Source organism: Hermetia illucens, chromosome 2 (genome assembly GCF_905115235.1).
Source record: "Hermetia illucens chromosome 2, iHerIll2.2.curated.20191125, whole genome shotgun sequence".
Classification (NCBI taxonomy): Eukaryota; Metazoa; Arthropoda; class Insecta; order Diptera; family Stratiomyidae; genus Hermetia; species Hermetia illucens.
This window is the reverse complement of record NC_051850.1, coordinates 125,792,087-125,815,183: the sequence shown is the minus strand read 5'-3', so window position 1 is coordinate 125,815,183 and position 23,097 is coordinate 125,792,087. Positions and strand designations below refer to the sequence as shown.

Here is a 23,097-nt window from a genome sequence, read left to right as displayed (position 1 = left end):
TGACTTTCTAGCATAATTTTTCATGCAGTTTCGGGCAATTTCACCATTGCCTGCTATGCGAGAATTGTGGTGCACCATTTTGTACTAAGGTGAGCTCTCAGTCACAATTGCTATCGGTCGAAAGTTTGTGAGAAAAAATCAGTAAAATAGTGAAAATAATCGGCAAAAAGTGTAAGTTTAGTTAACTGATAATGTTTCAATGTTGCGTAAAGAAAAATATGGTCTGTGAGTAGTGAGTTTCCACAAGTTTTCCATTAATTTCCAACCACACCCTGTGAGGGGCTTAGCAGTCCATATATCTGATCAAATGTGAAAACTGAAAATTTCTAATTAGAGTGCTTCACTAATAAATTTTAATTGGAAGTTTTGTGATATACATGAGTAATGTTCTAAAAATACATGGAATATCAATGGGAACATTGCAGTTATTTCGGTGAGATTTGTTAGTGATTAAAAAATTCAGCAATGGCGACGTCATCGACTATCACTTCGCATTGCGGCCCCGGATTTTCGTGCTCCAGGCCCCAGTCAGTCCAAGCGCCAGTCTCCATTCAGACGAGCGATCGATAAATCAATTTCGGGTCACTGCAGAACGACTGAGCTTGGTGAAGGCAAACGGCTGGAGATGCTAAGGTGGAATTATGTAATTCAGGTCGCATATTCAGCCCGGTTGCCGCTGCCTGCAATGCAAGCGGCAATCAAGGAAATGAGTAGCCAAAATTATGCAGCTTTGCTGTGAATGTCGTTTGTTTACACCGAGAACTGTTGGCTGGGTTACGTCACCCTCTAAGATGGTCTCATTCAACTGGAACGTTTGATCGCTCAAGTAGGCTTGCGATTCAAATTGGACAATTGGACTCTGAGCGAGGTATATATGTATGGGCTGAGTGTGATGAGATGAGCGGAAAAGTTAATTGAATTTATTCGGTTGTATCTCGCCATCCATTATGATTAAATGTTCTTATAAACATTTGTGGAAGTTGATGAATAACGAATGTATATATGTAGGCCTCCGCATTAGATCGCACCGGCCTTTTTCACCGACTACACCCAATGCAGTACTGTAGCAGGCATTAGTCGGGCTTGGGGTCATTATGATGGCGAAGAAATTCTGTTCGAAATTCCGTTGACAAAACGATGTCGATTGATATTTTATTCCACACAAATGCATGGCTTAAACGTGCTGCTGTAAATTAAATATTATTCGAAAGTAATGTAAAAAAAATTAGTATGGTTATAATGGAGCAAATCGGAAACCGGAAAGGTATAAAAAGTTTTGTTTTCCCCAATTGAGGAACTTTGGATGGACGACTCTTCCATTGTACACATTATTTCAATGCCTACTTACATGATGAATTTTTTTTGGGGGTTCTTAATTTCATAGCCCAGTCCATAGTCTGCTTATTATTTTACAATTGTAAATGTTTTCACAACTAAAATAAACACAAAACGTGAATGTTAAAATGCAACTACAAAAATCTAATCTCCTATTTTGCCGTGACTTTATTAATAATAGTAGGGTTTCTACCAAACATTCCAGTACGATGCCTCATATTAAAATCCATATTACTGCGAAATTTTATGGATCTAGGATGAACTTAAGGGGGTCATCCTGTGTGAAGGCCGTTTTTTTTTTGGCTTTTTTAGAAATTTTTTGTGAAGAACTGGATAAAGATACAAATATGAATTTGCCACCATAGATTTATTAATATCTTGGGCGTTCATAGTAATCTTTTCACCCCGATCGCATAGTTCATTATTGAAATAGTGAGCAATTTATACACCCATCTCCAAAAGAAGGTGTTTTTATGCTGCCACGCTAGAGGATGCTGTGATCATCTTAAAGAAAAAAAAGTAAACGGCATTTTAACGTACAGACTTAACTGTAGCCCGCAAACTAAAATTATTAAACAAGTCGGGAAACCGGAAGTCTGACGCTCCAGGTATAAAAGGTTTTGTGTTTCCCTATGTGAAGAGCACAACGTAGTTCTCCATTGGCTTATAGCATTGACCCGAGATATTGAAATCACTCAGTTCTGGGCAGGTTACTGCCATTGAGCCTGCCAGAACAGTGATTCAAATATCTCGAGGGGCAGATTATTGCTATTGCCAGAACTCAGCGATTTAAATATCTTGAGTCAATGCTATCAGCCACTGGAGAACTGAAATTGTTTCACACATTAACGCAACCTCGACGAAGTGGCATTCCCCAACTGGTGTTCTTTGTGATCGACGTATCAGCGCACGTCCCAAATCTAAAACTTATTGCAATGTCGTCTTCCTGCCGCTCTCTATAGTTCTGAGTGTTGGCCGACTTTAAAGGACAATGAACGGCGTCTTGCGGTAATGGGGACGAAGATGTTGCATTGCATTGGTGGCGTGACACGTTTTGATCACGTCTGAAATGAGAATATCCGCGATCGATATGGGTTTGCACCGATCGTGGAAAAAGTGCGAGAGAGGAGTTTTCGATGGTGTGGTCACGTAATTTACACTAACGAGAATTCAATAACCAGTATTGGTCAGAACATCGAAGTCAATGGTAAGCAACCAAAAACCTGGCCTAAACAATGGTGGCTTTATACACTGGATGGGGATTTAAAGGTCTCGCGATTACATCCTCATCAGGCATTTGATAAAATAAAATGACGAAACCGATCACGATGAACCGACCCCGCTTGTGAACTGAAGGCTGAAGAAGAAGATGTGAGGAGCGACGGATGCACGACAGCTCCGTGTCACATAGCTAAAAATTCCATTGCCCTCTTATTTTCTAGAAATCGATTTAAATAAATTATTTGATGGAAATTCCTGTATTGATAATAGCCAACCTCACACTCTGAGTTTAATATTATTAACAAATGCCAAGAATTTAACCAACATCAAATATAAAAAGGGCTAGGGAGGATTAAATGGAATTTTAATATTTCACTCGAATGTCAATTATTGTCGTTAATTATGACGTCAGTATCTTATTTGTATGACTTAGGATGCTGTTAATTAGCACGCCATTGATAAGTTTGAACTCCTATAACTTTGACACTAATAGTTAGATTTTCATAGAACTTAGCATTGTTTTAGTCAATTTCTAATAGTTGATAATATACTATTAGTAAATTTATTTGAGCAGACACCGGAATGGGACATCTCTCGAAGATTAGATTTCACCTAAGTGTTTTACCCAAAACCTTAAAAAGTGCTGCAGATAAGTAGATTCTTCATAAATGCCTCTTTAATATTTCACGCGAATGTCAATTATCCCGGTTAATTATTACGTCAGCATCTTATTTGCATTGCTTTGAAAGCAGTTAATTCGAGCGGAAGTGCTAAGTTTGAACTGCTATAACTCTGGCGTTAATGGCCAGATTTCCATGAAATTTAGCACGTATATAGGAAATATGATCCTCTATGGTGGTGCAAAGAAGTCCTAGGATGAATTTAAGGGGGGTTTTACGGCAAATTTCTAAAAGTTAGTGATATACTGTTAGAAAGTTTATTTGAGCAGATATGTGAATGAGACATATTTTGAGGCCTAGATTTCATCTAAGCGCACCATCCTGATTTTTTTCGGATTTTTAGGTTGGGTATTTTCCGAAAATGAGTCCTGTCTCACTTTAAGTGCATACATTTTGACTCCTTATTCACGCACTTTGCAATCAAAGCCAAAATTACACTCGTTGTATGCGTAGGATTTCATTTCTCATCTATCAACCAAATTTCGTCCGGATCGGTTTAGCCGTTTTGGAGAAAAGTGCGTGTGACAGACAGACAGACATACATTGAATCGATTTTAATAAGGTTTTGTTTTACACCTTAAAAATATTAAAAACTAAATTTTTGGTGCCGTGTTAAACTTTTTTTTTATAAATTTTGGTGTTTTTTCACGGCTTCTTCAACGAAAAAAAAAATATTGAATCAATCGCAATTATCCTATTTTGCGGATCGTAGAAATATGTTCTGAATAATTCGTGAAAGAATTTCGTTGGATAGATTTTGGCTAAGGTGGCAGCCGATTTTCAATATGCAGTTTCAAGAAAACGCATTTAAAAAGTAGAATGCGATTTTTAGTCATAAAATCTTAACTGGCCATTAATCTGCTATACCTAATCCATAAACCTTAATAATAGATTGTCACGAAATTCGGTGAGAATATTTTGTCTGTGTTTGAAGGGGGCTCCCCATTCATTTTTTCAGAGAATATGATCATGAAAAGCCTCGATTGGTACTTTCTAAAAATGGTCTTATTGCTGACATTTGGTAAACATAGGGGAGGTAGGGCACAAAATATGTACCCCAAAAAGTGAAACAGGTCTCGTTTTCAGAACTTATCATAATAATAATCGTTGGCGCAACAATCCTTGAAGTGTGTTAGATTACTTCATTCAAGACCGTAACGGTACACTACAGGATTACAGTACCCTCTACGCAATGTGGTCGACATTGCGCTCGCCCGAGATTATTACCCTGATTTGACTCAGATTCTCAAATGGGTCGACTGGTATCCGACGTCAAATCACGATACAAATTCTACTGCCACCAGTGAGATTTGAACCGCGACCTTCCGTACGACAGCCTTGTGCTCTAACCGAAAAATCTGAAAAAAATCGTGGTCTTTTTTTTTTCTTCAGTCTTTGTCCCGTTCACAAGCGGGGTCGGCCCGTTGTCATTTGGCTCTGTCAAATGCTTGATCTGGATGCAATCTCGAGGTTTTTAAATCCCCATCGAAGACGCCTCTCTTGTTTGCCACTGTGGTTACATTGGCACTGCCGCGCGAAGAATCGGTGGGTGAATGGTTAGTGTCGGTAAATTTTTTACAAAGCGACAGTGGCGATCTCTCGACGGGATTCCAAAAATTACAGCTACATTTAATTTTCGGCCGGGCACAAATGGCCCACGTTTACGGGCTAAAGGTTAACTTTATTTGAATAAATATCGATATGGAGGGTATTTCGAAGCCTAAGCACCGAATAGCCGTAGCTGCGTGATTTTTTTTCAGATTTTTCTTTTGGGTAGGTTATGAGAATGTATCCGTGAAAGAAGTGCCCATTTTCAGCCTCCTGTTGCATTAATGGCAAAAAAAGTATTTTGCTTATCGATTGACGAGCTGCGACAGACAGATTGCGGAAATATTTTCGAGCACTGAGAACTGAAGAATTTGTTCATCCTCTGCTTCCGGTAACATTGTCGACATTTGGAGCAAATCCACCTGTCAGAGCCACTGAGGTTGAGACAGCAACACAAACGAATAAAATCGGGGAAAGCGGAATTATCGCTGAGCTCAAAGGCTGCGAACAAAGACTGTGGCTCAATAAGTTCTTCGTTGGGATTATGGAGGAGCAGCACGAAAGTTGCAATATGGAAAAGAAATGAAGTCAAATCACCATCCGATCCGGTTGCTGTGCCATTCCTTGAAGATTTTTGAATGCATTCTTGCCAACGGTATTCGCGACTTCATTCAAATAACCATAAATCGAACGGGGCTTGTCAAGAGCCCACGCTTCGGGATTACTCATGGAGAAGCCTCGCTCTCTCTACAGTATATTTCTGAATCTAAAGAAGCTTTTCACCGCGTGCCACACAAATTCATCTGATATGCTTTGTGGCAACACCTGGTTGACAACGCTTTGTACCTCTATCGGTATTCGTCACGGAGATGCCCTCTGCTTACTGTCTGTCTTTTGATGGACATTGTCACACGAGACATTCAACCAATCTAATGATCCATGCAGATATTTTCCTAGCGTCCCATAACAAACCGGATCCCAAGCCACTTGTCCAAATCTATTATAGAACGAACGAAAGTAACTCTCTCACAGTCGATTCCAATGAAACGTTATGAAGTTGGTTCACCCATCAGCTCAACTTGGATGAAGTGACATTCCATAACCGACGTTCTTTGCGATCAACGCATTAACGAACGTCTCTTCACCATCGGGATCCCCACGTCAGTAAAAGAATTATTTGCTGCATTTTCTGCCTCTCTGATTACCACAATAAAGTTTCCTTTGTTGCAGCGCATGCTCTGTTGCACTTATCGAAATTTGCCTCGGTACTGGAACTAAATCTCATATTGTTCGCCTTCTTTCGCAATGTTAAAAGGAAGCCATTTCCTTACATTCGTCGGTTCACTTTCACGTTTCCCCTATAGAGGGTGACGGTAAATTTGTTTTGCGTTAGAGAAAAAAACAAGATGCTTGTCCTCTGGTCAAAAAGGCAACTCTCTCACTGCCGAATGACAGCCGGGTCACGAATGCATACCGTTGAGCTGGAGGGGTTGAAGCTTTCCGCCTCTGGGAGTAGATCTGAATGCAATAAACAAGCGAAGGCAACCAACCATAAAGTGAAAATTTCGCTCGAGCTTGATGTGAACGCTTCTCTTGCTGTCTATTCAAAAGGCGGTTCCCAAATATACTGCTGATCGCTATGCGGTCGATTTGATTAGATATTCGTTGTCATCAGTTGAAATCCAGCAGGGTTTATGGCAGGTTCTGTGGTCGAAAAGTATTCCGCCAGTTAACAAGGCATTTGAATTACCTTTGACGATCACAATGCCACCTTTATGAAGCTTTTCTTGGACCATATTGAGATAATTACCATTGAGATGTTGCCCATTCTGTATCGGAAGCTTGCAGCCAATATTCCGTTGTTCGGTATTTCGATAATATAATAACATCGATACTAGATTCATGCTTACTTCCGTCAAGCATACCAGAGCACAGTACAGTCCCACTATCTTACCTGGTTTAACAACAGAATTTTTAGCCTCTACCTTTGAAGTTGATACCATTGTGAGGGAACCTGTGCACATTCCCGAATTCAGTCATGAGGCAAAAGATTTAGGTTGGTAGCCCATAAACCCCTATTCTTTTACGACAAGCAGGAAATAGTCTTCTTTCTTATTTTTCTTTTCTGTCCTTTAATTTTCAATGAGACTACGTCAATATCATATTTAATGGTTTTTAGCGGCTAGATAAGCATAAAACGAATACAAGCATTTATGACGCATCCTGGCATTTAATATAAGGCGCGCATGTTTGAGGTTGGCGTTCAAGCAAATTAGATGTTGCACCACCGCCCTTCAAGAAAGGGAACACCAAAACTCTAGTAGGGTTTTGACGACCGCACTGCTCTCCTTATATTTTCCTCTGGAGCAAATGATGATTTATAATATAGTCAATGTGAAACAGAGCAAGAGCCGCCTCTACACTCCATATGCCACTGTACGGCTTCTCACATTAAGAAATACCCTTATATTTCGATAATAAACTCGTGATTATGAATCTACCATAAAAATATTGTGTGACCCTAATTAGATAATCTATCTGGCAAGCTATCGCTGAAATTTTTTAATCAATCGGTTTACAGTTTTCAGCGTTATGTTCCGCCGGATTTTAAACCTTTATCTTGAGAAAATCATGATAAAATATCTGGAATATATTTACTACATGAAATTTTCAAGGTAATGGTATACTGACTAATTTTACATACGCGGCTGGTCGACCATCATAAATCATGGAGATGATGATCCAAATTTCGATACTGAATTTCGCTTCAGGCCGGATCGTATTTTGAGGGCTTGATTTTATGCAGTCATCATGATTTTTAACATCTTTGGGTGGGAAATTTCTTCACTGAATGTATGAAGGTTCATAGTTTAAACATGTAATCCATCTTTGTTACAATAGTTACAACCGTTTCCGTACAATTGGATGTGATGAAAAAATCATCAGCCAAAGAAATTTGGTTTCTTGACTACCTTAAAAATTACGAGTTTCATGTTACCCGTCATATTTAAACATTTGGGTGCTAGAAACTAATTTCACAGCTGTAGGCCGCAATTGAGATCTCTGTGTATCCACGAACACATCTTGATAGCTATGTTGACATATGCGTTTTCTGCATAGTGTCGAAAGATTACACTCGCAAAAATGGCATGCAATTAGGAACACACTCGGTAAACTCAGCAGCAACTGCTAGCCCTGCTAGCTGTCTCCTCAAGTTTGTCTCGTGTTCAGCCGAATAATAATAAACAGACCATAACTAAGGGTTGCAATTCAATGATTATTTTAAGCTGTCCAAATCTGTACCTCTTTTTCGGTTCTACTCACTTTTTTAACCCTATAACATATTACCACTCAGGTAATCAAAAATATTGACACAAACACTAAGAATGTAGTTGTAGTTGAGAAACCCACCCTTTACCTATATACTCAAATGTAAATGATTTCCTCTTTTGCTAGATTTCCAGTGAAGCATAGAAAAGCAAATAGAAGTAAAATCTTTTCTGTTATTTGATTACGAGACAACAACGAGTCTCCCTTTACAATTCTTATGTCCATATTAGTGTGTGCGTGTCCAAATACCTGTAAGACTATCGCAACAAGATTATTTTTCGAGAGCCATTCGAACTTGCAAACCAAAGCTGTTAATAATAAAAGTGGTCGTTAAAGAATTGAATTTGTGCAAAGCACGCTATCTATTATGTGCATGAGTGTCATTAAGGTGGGGTCAATATAAGGTTGCGAGAGTAACACGAGATCACAGATTCCCAGCAGAAGAACAGGTAGAGCATGTCTATCGGCATTTTCCGAATGGGAGCGGCCATTAACTCATCGCTCCCGAAATATTGCGTTATCAATCTTATCACCTAACATTTTTTTCCTCTCGCGTCATTATTTGCCGCGTAGCATAAAACTAGAACATGAGTGGATGACTAAACTCACTTGCCGGCTCTATTCATATATCAATTCATGGTTATTTGATAGAATATATGTGAGTTCATGTTCACCTTATCTCTTTTTAGGAAATTCATCGGACTAATCAGACACTCGAATATAATAGCTGAGAGCCTAACGCGAAATAACCGATAGTTGCATAACAGTAAGTTTAATTTGAAGTTATTTTCTGGAAAATATTACAAGTACTTTTTCCAGAAACTAAAAACGAATAAGAGAGACAGCGAACGATCACCATGGAGCAATTCACTCCGAAAGAAGTGAGAATTTTAGAGACGGTCGAAGATATTCAAGAACGTCGTGAACAAGTTTTGTCACGATATCATGAATTCAAAAACGAAACAAGACAAAAGCGTGAAAAGCTCGAAGATTCACGTCGTTTCCAATATTTCAAACGTGACGCAGACGAATTAGAGAGTTGGATTCATGAGAAATTGCAAGCAGCAAGCGAGGAGAGCTACCGCGACCCAACCAATCTTCAGGCTAAAATCCAAAAACATCAAGCATTTGAAGCTGAAGTTTCAGCTCATAGCAATGCAATTGTCAGCCTAGACAATACCGGACAGGAAATGATCAATCAGTCCCATTTCGAATCTGAAACGATTCAACGACGATTGGATGAGTTACATCGTCTGTGGGAGTTATTGCTCCGACGTTTAGCCGAAAAGGGGCAGAAATTGCAACAAGCGTTTGTCCTAGTCCAATTCCTTCGCCAATGCGAAGAGGTAATGTTTTGGATTAAAGACAAGGAAGCATTCGTAACAGCTGATGAGTTCGGTCATGATTTGGAACACGTCGAAGTACTGCAACGAAAATTCGACGAATTCCAAAAGGATATGGCCTCGCAAGAGTATCGCGTCACTGAGGTCAATCAACTCGCCGATAAATTGATTCAAGATGGTCACCCGGAACGTGACACAATCACCAAAAAGAAGGAAGAACTCAATGAAGCTTGGCAACGATTAAAACAACTGGCCATTTTGAGGCAAGAGAAATTGTTCGGTGCTCATGAAATTCAACGTTTCAATCGTGACGCCGACGAGACAGTAGCTTGGATCGCTGAAAAGGACGTTGTGCTTTCATCAGATGATTATGGGCGTGATTTAGCTAGTGTGCAGGCATTACAACGCAAGCATGAAGGTGTAGAACGTGATTTGGCTGCCCTCGAAGATAAAGTTTCAACACTTGGGGATGAAGCTCAACGTTTGTGTTCAATTCATGCTGATCATAGCGATCAAATCCGTGATAAGCAAGCTGAGATTGCAAACTATTGGCAATCTTTGACTGCTAAGGCAAAGGAACGTAAGCAAAAGTTGGATGAATCTTATTTCCTACATCGTTTCTTGGCTGACTTCCGGGATTTGGTTTCATGGATCAATGGTATGAAGGCTATTATTTCTGCCGACGAACTTGCTAAAGATGTAGCTGGTGCCGAAGCTCTATTGGAACGTCATCAAGAACACAAAGGCGAAATTGATGCGCGTGAGGACAGCTTCAAATTAACAACCGAAGCTGGAAAGAAACTATTGGAACGTGAACATTATGCAGCAGCCGAAATTCAAGAGAAATTGGCTGCTCTTGAGAGTGACAAGAGCTCACTTTTGTCATTGTGGGAAGATCGTAGAATTCTATATGAGCAATGCATGGATCTGCAGCTTTTCTATCGAGATACAGAGCAAGCGGACACTTGGATGGCAAAGCAAGAAGCCTTCTTGGCTAATGAAGACTTGGGTGACTCTTTAGATTCAGTTGAAGCTCTAATTAAGAAACATGAAGACTTCGAGAAGAGCTTGGCGGCCCAAGAAGAAAAAATCAAAGCGTTAGATATTTTCGCCACTAAATTAATAGACGGACAACATTATGCTGCAGATGATGTGGCTCAACGTCGTATGATGTTGCTTGCTCGCCGATCAGCTTTGCAAGAGAAATCTGCTGCGCGTCGTGCCCTGTTGGAAGATTCTAGCCGTTACCAACAATTCGAACGTGATTGCGATGAGACCAAAGGTTGGATTAGTGAAAAGCTAAAGTTTGCAACTGACGATAGCTACCTCGATCCAACCAATCTGAATGGTAAAATGCAGAAACATCAGAATTTCGAACACGAATTGAATGCCAACAAGTCTCGTATTGAGGACATCACAAATGTAGCGGAGGAGCTCATTTCCAAGAATCACTATGCCTCTGACCAAATCAACACTAGAATGCAGGAAATTGTTGTGCTTTGGGAAACTTTAGTTCAAGCTTCCGACAAGAAGGGATGCAAATTGCAAGAAGCTTGTCAGCAACAACAATTCAATCGTACAATTGAAGATATTGAACTTTGGCTCAGCGAAGTTGAGGGTCAACTGCTTTCTGAAGACCATGGAAAAGATTTGACATCTGTCCAAAACCTACAGAAGAAACATGCACTGCTTGAAGCTGATGTTATGGCCCATCAGGATCGTATTGAAGCAATTAAAGTTGCAGCTAATAAGTTTATCGAATCAGGTCATTTTGATGCCGATAACATTCGCAATAAGGAGCAAGGGCTTACAACAAGATATGCTGCTCTGGCTGCTCCAATGGCTGAACGTAAATCTCGTCTTATGGATTCTTTACAAGTCCAACAACTTTTCAGAGATCTTGATGATGAGGCCGCTTGGATCCGTGAAAAGGAACCCATTGCTGGATCAACCAACCGAGGCCGAGATTTAATTGGTGTTCAAAATTTGATCAAAAAACATCAAGCCGTGCTCGCTGAAATCAACAACCACGAATCCAGACTAGTGAATGTTGTAAAATCTGGAGAACAGATGTTACAAGATCATCCTTATTCCAGCGATGATATCAAGATTAGATTGGATGCACTTAAGGAACAATGGGATACATTGAAAGAGAAAGCATTGCAACGTAAACAAGATCTTGAAGACTCACTGCAAGCCCATCAATATTTCGCTGATGCTAATGAGGCCGAATCTTGGATGCGCGAGAAGGAACCAATTGTTTGTAGCACTGACTACGGTAAGGATGAAGATTCATCTGAGGCTTTGCTCAAGAAGCACGAGGCTTTGGTGTCTGATTTGGAAGCTTTCGGCAACACAATTCAAGGCCTTCAAGAGCAAGCAAAGAATTGTCGTCAACAAGAGACTCCCGTTGTTGACATTACGGGCAAGGAATGTGTAGTTGCACTTTATGACTACACAGAGAAGTCTCCGCGTGAGGTCTCCATGAAGAAGGGAGATGTATTGACTCTTCTTAATTCCAACAACAAAGACTGGTGGAAGGTTGAAGTTAATGATCGTCAAGGATTCGTTCCAGCTGCTTATATAAAGAAGATTGAAGCCGGCCTAAGTGCGAGTCAACAAAATCTCGTTGATGGTCATTCGATCGCCAAGCGCCAAAGCCAAATCAACTCTCAGTATGATAACTTGCTCGCTTTAGCTCGAGAACGCCAGAATAAGCTCAATGAGACTGTAAAAGCTTACGTATTAGTTCGCGAGGCCGCAGATTTGGCCGCATGGATTAAGGACAAAGAAAATCATGCTCAAATTAAGGACGTCGGAGAAGATCTTGAAGAAGTTGAAATTATGCAAAAGAAATTCGATGATTTCAATGATGATTTGAGAGCTAACGAAGTACGCTTGGCAAACATGAACGAAATTGCAGTTCAACTAACATCTCTTGGTCAAACTGAAGCCGCGCTCAAAATCCAAACTCAGATGCAAGATTTGAATGAAAAATGGACATCATTGCAACAATTAACTGCTGAACGTGCAAACCAATTAGGATCGGCTCATGAAGTACAGCGTTTCCATCGTGATATTGATGAAACTAAGGACTGGATCGCAGAGAAAGAAAATGCTTTGAATAACGAAGATCTAGGCAAGGACTTGAGAAGTGTACAGACTCTTCAACGCAAACATGAAGGCATTGAACGCGATCTGGCTGCATTGGGTGATAAGATCAACCAGCTGAATGAAACTGCAACTCGTTTGATGTCTTCTCATCCCGACACGGCTGAGCAAACTTATACCAAACAAAAGGAAATCAACGAAATGTGGAACCAAGTCTTAACCAAGGCCCAAGCCAGGAAAGTGAAACTTTTGGACTCATACGATTTGCAACGGTTCTTCAGTGACTACCGCGATTTGATGGCATGGATTAGTTCTATGATGGGTTTGGTTACTTCTGATGAATTAGCCAACGATGTGACTGGAGCCGAAGCACTCATTGAACGTCACCAGGTATGTTGCATTCTTCCTTATAATCACTGAAAAAACCAGATTCTACATTTATCACACATGAATCCGATCAAAATCAATTTTTTCTCATATTTCGTTCGAAATTTTTTTAGAATCATCGAGCTGAAATTGAGTTCTTTTTTGGGCCGCCTGAGGTACTGCTGGCTTTGAAATTGAGTATCAAAAACAAAAGCCCATAGAATGGGTTATCTGAACAGATTTTCCTCTAAATGTTATACTTATTCCTAACTTCTATGATTCGAAATTATTTCTGCCACTGTTTTCACTTTTTGCCTTCAGTTCGTTTGTTTTGCAGAAAACATGTTTTTGTGTTTGTTTATCAATGTTTTTACTAACATTCTCGACTTTGTTCTAATTTTTTGTGTATTGTATACACTAACAAACTCCCATTTTTTCATTGACGTTGTGCAATGCAGGCGAGAATTTCTTCCACGTTTGTTGTAACTAAGGATACTAAGACTGCTGCTGCTATGAGGAGTACAAAAGCATACGAACTTTTTTCTTTTATAGTGAAAAGTTGATTTTCATACTTTCAAAGTGTAAAAAAATTATTTTTGATTTCTTGAGGATAATTCGTTCAATTTTGATAATTTATTATTTTGAGTGATTAGTTATCGTGTATTATAAATTTGTGCGATAATTATGAGAAATTTCAAGCATGTTATTGTTTAAATTAAAGCTTTAAGTTACCCCTCTCAAGATCTCGGTACTATTTATACGTCCCTTTTAATGAAATGATCAATGAACTAAATAGGTTGATATTCTTACCCCAGATTGATTTTGCTTGTAATTGGTAACGCTGGAGTGAATCATTTACTGATGAATAATCTTGCATTCTAGTGGCTATTGCAAGACAAGCCCTCCAATTAGGACGCCCTAATCTATCTAGTTCTGACATAACCATTCGACGGACTGCAACGTGGTTGTTCTGCAATTCACGTTTAACTTTCTGCTGTAGGTAAAATGTGAGAGTTGCGAGTTGAAAAACAATAACTGGTCGACAAAGAAGATAAGGGGGGGTTCACTAGTGATGATGTTGTTCAACAAATCAGGTTCAATTTCAATATGCTACAAAATTCACTTGAAATTTCCGCTCGTTGGGTGTTTTGGTTGTCTTACAACACCTTGGGCACAAATTTGGCGCACATTTTTCCCATCCCTAAACCGTCAGTAACAATGCGAAACAATCGTAGACGACAAGTTTAGTTCATTGGCAACCATTTTGATTTTAACTGACGGTCAGAGGCCAAAAATTATCCATAAAGGTCTTTAACAACCTCGAAACTAGTGAGCAGGAGTCTTCTCCTCAGAAGATTCTTTCAGTTTAGTATAAAACTTTATCGCATAACGTTCCTCAATCGTCGATTCCATTTTTTTCGTGGCATGATCGGCACGGAGAGTTTTACAATAACTGACGTCCTTCCACACCTTGAAGAACACTGAGACCGGTTCCACGGTAAAGGTTAAAGTTCCCCCCACCTACTCCAAAAGGTCTGGTCTCATCGACCAAAGTCAATCGCATTACTTTTGGAACCCACCATGTATCTGTCCTGTTCATTTCCATGTTGCTCTTCGAAGATAGCTGGATCCTCTTCTTTAAACTCCACGAATCTCATACACTACGTCAACGCCTTCATCATTATATTCCTGATTTTGATCCTATTCCTCAGGAAAAAAATCGGTTGCCTTTTTTAGATTCAGAATCGTAACTTTCAGTTTTATATTTTAAAGACAGAATTTGACGACTCTTGTAAGTTTCTCTTGCACATTACTTGACCCTCGTGCCCTTCCTTTCAGGCCGCGCCAACACTGCATAGACTATTCTGTTTGGCTTACTTTGTTAGCAACGTTTCTCCAGTTTCTGTTGAGGATATTGGGAAGGACTGATATCCTGATTTCTGCATTATTTATGGTAGAGCTAAAGAGTTAAATCGTTTATGATTCCGAGATTGATTTTCTGTTCATTCTTCAACCCAATCGGTTTGACATTAACTCTAAAAAACATTTCACTATTTCACTATTTATCTGCTTTGAATCAGCTCCGCATATCAATCCACTTTTCTGTTCCCTCTCTACCCAGCTAGAATAAAAGTAACTTCCTTGAAATATTTTGAATAAGGTCACACCTTTTATAAACTATTGACAGGACTTCAATCTGTCCTTTCTCCACATCATTCAACGTTTCGCTCTCCAAGTCTTATTAGTAATATCACCCAAATCCATTGAAATATCTAAAATTTCGAAATAAGAGAGTTAACTTAGTATTTCGCCGTTCAATTCATTCCATGCTGAAGTATTGTATCTTCTTTGATCAAGAAATAATTAAAGACACGCTTCTTGGATTCAGAATCCAAACAACCTTGGAGTGCATGCAGCGAAATTTTTACAAGACCTCTGTCTTATTGTTGTCAAAACAGAATATCAAAAGCAGAAATATAGAAGTATTTTTTTTTTGTTTCAATGTCTAATTCTTATAAGCAATAGAGAAAACATAGCCACTAGAACAAGAACATTACTTTAACAATTTTTTAATATAATCTTCCAATAGCCATAATACCACTTAAAAAATATAATGTCTTGTGCTTCAAGAAAGACCTCTACAGCAATCATTATTCCGGAAGAATCTCCAAATGTATGTTCCTGGGATGTGAAACCAGGTGGACATCGCTGGGTTTCGAATCTGGGGAGTAATTTTTATGTTTTAGCACCTCAAAACTAGATTCACGAATGGCAGCCATTACAACTTTGACTTTGTATGTTTTAATGAAAGAGGACTTTAATTTGCAGTTTGCATCCCTTTTTCTCCTCGAGGGGATTTTGGAGAACCTTTATCTACTCTGCGTAGTAGGCGAATACTCATGATGACTTCCTATGCAACTGAGAAAACTGGTACCACAATCTCACTCTCAGCCGGGAATATCTTCAATTTGCCTTGAAGTTTCAAGTAACTGTTACTTATGCTCTTCAATTAATATTCTCGGCACCCTACGTCATTAATAATAATAATCGTTGGCGTAACAATCCATATTGGGTCAGGGCCTCGAAACGTATTAGAGCACTTCATTCAAGATACTAACGGTGAACTACAGGATTCAGTACACTGTCGGAGGCAATATGGCCAGCATTGCACTCGAACGAGATTATTACTCTGATTTAACTCAGGTACTCGTTCACAACTGAGTCGACTGGTATCCGACATGCAGTCACGATAAGAAATTCCTCTGCTACCAGTCAGATTTGAACCGCGACCTTCCGCAACGACAGCCTAGCGCTCTAACCATTTGAGTCATCCGGAAGCCATTAATAATAATTCTTTTAACTAAATCTATGATAGTTGTTTTCCAGGTAGAACGTGCTTGGATGACCTTCGGAATTTGATTTCTGTGGATATGTTATCCACATTAAATTAAGAACTAGAGTCCTCTAATATTTCCACCAAGTCGTCGTGTTTCTTTAGTAAACACTTTTTGCAACAGGTGCCTTCCTCATTTCCTCCTGTCTTTTCTTCTCGGCGACTGCTAGCATCAAAATCATTGTACCTGCCTGTTTGTTACATGCACTTTTCTTGAAAATGGCTACATCAATTGAAACGAAATTTAGTGGACATATAGGAATTGCATATGATGAGGTACGTGGCTTTGGGTGGAGTCTAAGAAGCTTTTCACACATGGAAAAGGAGGTTATCCAATGAGAGGCTTCAAACAATACTTGCATAGGCAGATATTAGTTTTGATATCCATCGGAAAATAGAGGGGTAAGGGATCAAAAGTACAAGTTTAAAGTGAGACAGGATTTATTTTTAGAATATACCCAGTCATATGTGGTTGATGTACCTATATGAAATCTAGGCCTCGAAATACATCCCATTCTGATGTCTAATAATTTTCTATTTTCATAGCATTATGCATCCAAATGTTTTAAATTGATCGGAAAATGTACCTTAGGAGCTCAAAATTGTACAGCATATAAAATACTATGGCGCACAATATTAAAAAGTTTTGCGAAAATCCTACTATTACCAGCATAGTTCTAGCAGGTCAAAGTTATCAATTTCATGTGAATTTAGCTCATCCTTAGAAATTTGATACTAGCATCATTATAATGCGAGTAATTGACCCTGTATCCATTCCGTTTTCTGCTTTAAGTGAACTGCTGCATACTTGCTTAATGATACACAACTATCAGTATAACGCCAAATACTGACTCAAGTGAACTACTGTACTTTCTAGAAAGAATTAAATGGGTAGAGGATTCTTGAAAATACCGTACAGTTTAATATTCAACTACTTACAAAGGGAACTGTCGTGTAGCCAAAGTTGATCACATAAAAAACGTGAAGCTTTCCATAACCAAAGCGTTAAGTTTTCGGATTCTCGGCTTGGTTATATTTTTATTGGCATTACAGATATCCCTTAATCTTTGCTTTTGCTTCACTTTCTGAATAGTTTGTTTATTTGATGTGATCCTTATTTGACGAAAAAATATTCATCTTGTACAAAAAAAACTAAATTCAGAATAGGATTTGTTGATTCTATCAAGGATGTGGCACCTTAGACCTTTTTGGGTCTTCGAATCATAATAATGTTCAAACGTCTTAAATGCCATAATTTCACATCATGTTCTATCAATCTAAATACGGTTCAACCTATTTGAGTTCGTAATAGTTTTGAAGATTACAAAGTATTTGCCATCGTTGGTTTGTCATTCAACTCGTGCTGTTAAGTTTTTGACTGCAGTAACGTCTCTTTGTTTAACAATTTTGTTAAATACACGTAAAGGCATGTTACGTTTTACTGTGATCTAAAACTAAGTTAGCAAAGTTTTGCAGCGAACACTATCACAACTTTAGCCCCTTACATGGCTTATAATACCTGAATATTACGCCAAACTGTTTAAGAAGTTCCATGGGCAGAACAAAATGGAATAATCAAGGAAAGGACTAATGCAGCTGAATAACATTGCTACCAACATGAAAAAAGCTAAATAAAATCTCTCCTTGGTTCTATTCATTTGCACAAAAATAAAAATTATACACATCCATTTCTAGCCTTTCAAATTCTTCAATTATACATTAAAAAATATGCAAACGTTTTTACTAGCGGTACACTCAGATGAATTTGTCAACACTTTTTCCTTTTTACCATTCGACAAAATTGACTTTTTTGGAGTTCATTGCCAACATTGATGGAAATATATTGAGTGAACATTTCTTCCAATTTTTGTCGTTCATATTTCCTTAAGCACTTCGACGACAACGTAATACATCTTTGAATAATCTAACATAAGATGAGTAGATATCTCTAGAGTCTGTCAACGTCCGAATGCTGATGAACAATAAAGCATTTTTGTTGTTGTTGATTTTTATTATAATTGGCTTTGTAAATTCATCTTTCTAGTCTTAAGCCATTGTAAAAAATAGATAAATTATTTTAAATTAATCATTTCATCATGTGTACTTTTAATGGTCATCACGAAATACCACACTCTTCAATCTAACTCCGCAATAATTGCACCATTACTTCCAGTCGTCAATTAATAAATTAATCCTTACAATAATTCCAGGAACATCGTACTGAGATCGATGCACGCGCTGGAACATTTGCAGCATTCGAACAATTCGGAAAGGAATTGCTTCAAGCAAATCACTATGCATCGCCTGAAATCAAGGAAAAAATTGAAGGCTTGGCCAAATCTCGTGATGAGTTGGAACGAGCTTGGACTGAGCGTCGTTTGCAGTTGGAGCAAAATCTTGATTTGCAATTATACATGCGAGATTGCGAACAGGCTGAAAATTGGATGTCTGCTCGGGAAGTATTCTTGCATGCTGACGAAGTTGACTCGAAAGGCGAAGGCAATGTTGAAGCTCTCATCAAAAAACACGAAGATTTCGATAAGGCCATCAACGGTCACGAGGAAAAAATTGCAGCTCTACAAGTCTTGGCTGACACTCTAATCAGTCAGAATCATTATGCTTCAAATTTAATTGACGACAAGAGGAAGCAAGTTCTGGAACGCTGGCGTCATTTGAAAGAAGGTTTGATTGAAAAACGATCCCGGTTGGGTGATGAACAAACTCTACAACAATTCAGTCGTGATGCTGATGAAATTGAGAATTGGATTGCCGAGAAATTGCAATTGGCTACAGAAGAGAGTTACAAGGATCCAGCCAATATTCAATCGAAGCATCAAAAACATCAAGCTTTCGAGGCTGAGTTGGCTGCGAATGCTGATCGTATCCAAAGTGTCTTGGCTATGGGTGGAAATTTGATTGATAAGAAGCAGTGTAGCGGATCCGAAGACGCCGTTCAGAAGCGTCTAACTCAAATTGCTGATCAATGGGAATATTTGACTCAGAAGACAACGGAGAAATCTTTGAAATTAAAAGAAGCCAATAAGCAACGAACTTACATTGCCGCTGTTAAAGATCTTGATTTCTGGTTGGGAGAAGTAGAGAGTTTGCTGACCACCGAAGATTCAGGAAAGGATTTGGCTTCAGTTCAAAATCTAATGAAAAAGCATCAACTGGTCGAAGCTGATATCCAAGCTCATGAGGATCGCATCAAAGACATGAATAACCAAGCCGATTCACTTGTTGACAGCGGTCAATTCGACAGTGCTGGAATTCAAGAGAAGCGTCAATCGATTAACGAACGTTATGAGCGCGTTTGCAATTTGGCAGCTCATCGTCAAGCCCGTTTGAATGAGGCTCTTACCCTCCATCAATTCTTCCGTGACATTGCTGATGAGGAAAGTTGGATTAAGGAAAAGAAACTCCTCGTCGGTTCCGACGATTATGGCCGAGATCTGACTGGTGTTCAAAACTTGAAGAAGAAACACAAGCGTTTGGAAGCCGAGCTGGCATCGCATGAGCCCGCTATTCAAGCCGTGCAAGAAGCTGGTGAGAAGCTTATGGATGTGTCAAATTTGGGCGTTCCAGAAATTGAGCAACGTTTAAAAGCTCTGAATCAAGCATGGGCGGAACTGAAGAGTTTGGCTGCTACCCGAGGGCAAAAGTTGGATGAATCTTTAATTTATCAACAATTCTTGGCTCAGGTCGAGGAAGAGGAAGCTTGGATTACTGAGAAACAACAACTTTTGTCGGCCGAAAACTATGGCGATTCAATGGCTGCCGTTCAAGGTCTTCTCAAAAAGCATGATGCTTTCGAAACTGATTTCGCTGCTCATCGTGACCGTTGTTCGTTGATTTGCGAGCAAGGTGCAAATTTGGTTGATGCAAAGAATCATCATGCTGATTCTATTGGTCAGCGTTGCAATCAACTTCGCACAAAATTGGAGAATTTGAATTCATTGGCTGCACGTCGTAAGGGTGCACTGCTTGACAACTCAGCTTATTTGCAATTCATGTGGAAGGCTGATGTGGTTGAAAGCTGGATTGCAGATAAAGAAGGGTATGTCAGATCTGAAGAGTTTGGCCGTGATCTGTCTACGGTTCAGACATTGTTGACTAAGCAGGAGACCTTTGATGCTGGTAAGTCTTTAATTAAAGCAAAAATTTACTGTAATTAAACATTATTGTTTACTTTAGGTCTTAATGCTTTCGAGAAGGAAGGAATCCATAATATTACAACTTTGAAAGATCAACTTATCAACGCTAATCACGCCCAATCTCCAGCCATTTTGAAACGTCACGAAGATGTACTTTCTCGCTGGCAGAAACTCCGTGCCGCATCTGAAGCGCGCAAAGCTCGCCTTCTTGACATGCAAGATCAATTCAAACAAATCGAAGAATTGTACTTGACATTCGCAAAGAAAGCTTCTGCTTTCAATTCTTGGTTCGAGAACGCCGAAGAAGACTTGACCGATCCCGTCCGCTGTAATTCAATCGAAGAAATCCGGGCTTTACGTGAAGCACACGCACAATTCCAAGCGTCATTATCTTCAGCTGAAGCTGACTTCAAATCTCTGGCAGCACTTGATCAAAAGATTAAGAGCTTCAACGTAGGACCGAACCCCTACACTTGGTTCACCATGGAAGCTCTCGAAGAGACTTGGAGAAATCTACAAAAGATTATCGAGGAACGTGATGGTGAATTGGCTAAAGAGGCTCAGCGACAGGAGGAGAATGACAAACTGCGCAAAGAATTCGCCAAGCATGCTAATTTGTTCCACCAATGGTTGACAGAGACGAGGTAAGATATTTGAATGTTTTTATTTATACACATCTCTATGTATGGTATATTGTTATTGATTCTTTTACTGTTATTATAGATTCTATATTCTTGGTTGGGATAAGACTGGGTAAAGAAAAGCTTTAAATGTTGTTTGAGGCAACTCTCTGCTTTACTTATGTGTATAATATTTCGCGATTCACTTAACACGCAAGAGTGATGATTTTGTTTTGCTCTTAACATTGAAAGCTTAAATTGAGACAATACACATACTAGACTTGTATTGATTTAACTGCTTAGGTTTGGGTGATTTGCAAACGACGGCATTTATTTTCGAAAATTATTCTGGGATAATTAGCATAACGTACTTATTCTTTAATATTATGGAAGTTTCCAAAACAGCAAGCATGGAGTCTTTTTACGGACGGAGAGGAACTAAACTTCTTCTCCAATGCTTCTATAGAACCCGTTTTTACACACGAATATATCAATACATGAAGTGTAGTTTTTATTGAAATTTGAAGCATAAATAAGTTCAATTTTAGAAATAATGAAGTCTCAAGAGCTTGATACAAATTATTGAGGTGTTACGCTTACGAAATAGTCGGACAAGAAAGGAGTAATCCCTTCAGAGGCATTATCGTCTAAGATACCGATCTTGGCTTATTTCAAATGAGCATATTTCTCTAATGGAAACTAACCCAAAACTATAAATCCTAAAATTGTAGCAGAATATTAATTCTTTATTCTTCTCAATAGAACATCCATGATGGAGGGCTCCGGTTCATTGGAACAACAATTGGAAGCGTTGCGTGCTAAGGCCACCGAAGTCCGTGCTCGCCGCGTTGATCTTAAGAAAATTGAGGAGTTGGGAGCTCTTCTCGAAGAGCACCTAATTCTTGATAATCGTTACACTGAACACTCGACTGTCGGACTAGCGCAACAATGGGACCAACTTGATCAACTCTCCATGCGAATGCAGCATAATTTGGAACAACAGATTCAAGCACGCAATCATTCCGGTGTCTCAGAGGATTCTCTCAAGGAATTCTCCATGATGTTTAAACATTTCGACAAGGATAAGAGTGGTAAACTCAATCATCAAGAATTTAAGTCTTGCCTACGAGCTCTTGGCTATGATTTGCCGATGGTAGAAGAAGGTCAACCGGATCCAGAATTTGAAGCTATATTAGATGTAGTTGATCCAAATCGTGACGGTTACGTGTCCCTTCAAGAATATATTGCGTTTATGATTTCTAAGGAAACCGAAAACGTTCAAAGCTATGAAGAAATTGAGAATGCCTTCCGAGCTATTACAGCGTCCGATAGACCATACGTAACAAAGGAGGAACTCTACATGGTGAGGATTAACTTGTTTTTCTCTTTGAATATAAACAAATTTAACAAAATTCCCTTGATTTCGTTCAGAACCTTACCAAGGATATGGCAGACTACTGCGTGCAACGCATGAAACCTTACCACGATCCGAAAACGACCCACCCTGTCACTGGTGCCCTGGATTATATCGATTTCACACGAACTCTTTTCCAGAATTAATGAAGAGCAGTCAATTCGAGGCAGCTTATTTCCAAGAATATGTTTAGAGAAAAATTTAATCAACGTTAAAAAGTAATATTTTATTTATCGTAAACGTATGAAAAAGTTTTATCGCATTTAATGAATTTTGCTAGATATATGAACATTATTTTTACACGTATTTAAAAGGATATTTCATTTATTTTATTTTTTCTTTCGAAATCTAAGAAAAACGTGAAAAATACTACTTGTAAGACCAGATATACGCGATCTTATTAATGTTCTTGCTTTTGACGAATCGCTTTTTACGGTGGTTTATATATGTAGAACGGAAAAGGAAAGTATACACTAGTTTCATAAGTAGTCGTTCTAAATGTCACCCTGTCACGTAATATTTACATGCTTATGCTAAAGGAAGAAATAAAGATTACTTGAAGCATTTAAAATAATAGAATG

At 38.9% G+C, this 23,097-nt stretch overlaps 1 protein-coding gene across 5 annotated transcripts; it reads left to right on the top strand.

Annotated features, from left to right (window-relative positions):
- The first annotated feature begins 20 nt into the window (after positions 1–20).
- On the top strand, positions 21–23,090 carry LOC119649621 (spectrin alpha chain). 5 transcript variants are annotated; one of them, XM_038051850.1, is made up of 9 exons: positions 21–171; positions 8,804–8,880; positions 8,934–12,958; positions 13,069–13,110; positions 18,539–20,465; positions 20,523–21,126; positions 21,206–21,235; positions 21,865–22,465; positions 22,534–23,090. In XM_038051850.1, exons 3-9 carry the CDS (start codon positions 8,972–8,974, stop codon positions 22,660–22,662), a joined length of 7,320 nt encoding a protein of 2,439 aa, XP_037907778.1. In that variant the 5' UTR covers positions 21–171; positions 8,804–8,880; positions 8,934–8,971; the 3' UTR covers positions 22,663–23,090. The 5 variants fall into 5 exon arrangements, with proteins under 5 accessions (XP_037907778.1, XP_037907781.1, XP_037907780.1 ...); XM_038051851.1 differs by lacking the exon at positions 21–171 and adding an exon at positions 207–225; XM_038051853.1 differs by lacking the exon at positions 13,069–13,110 and having other exon boundaries at positions 22–171.
- Positions 23,091–23,097: the final 7 nt, after the last annotated feature.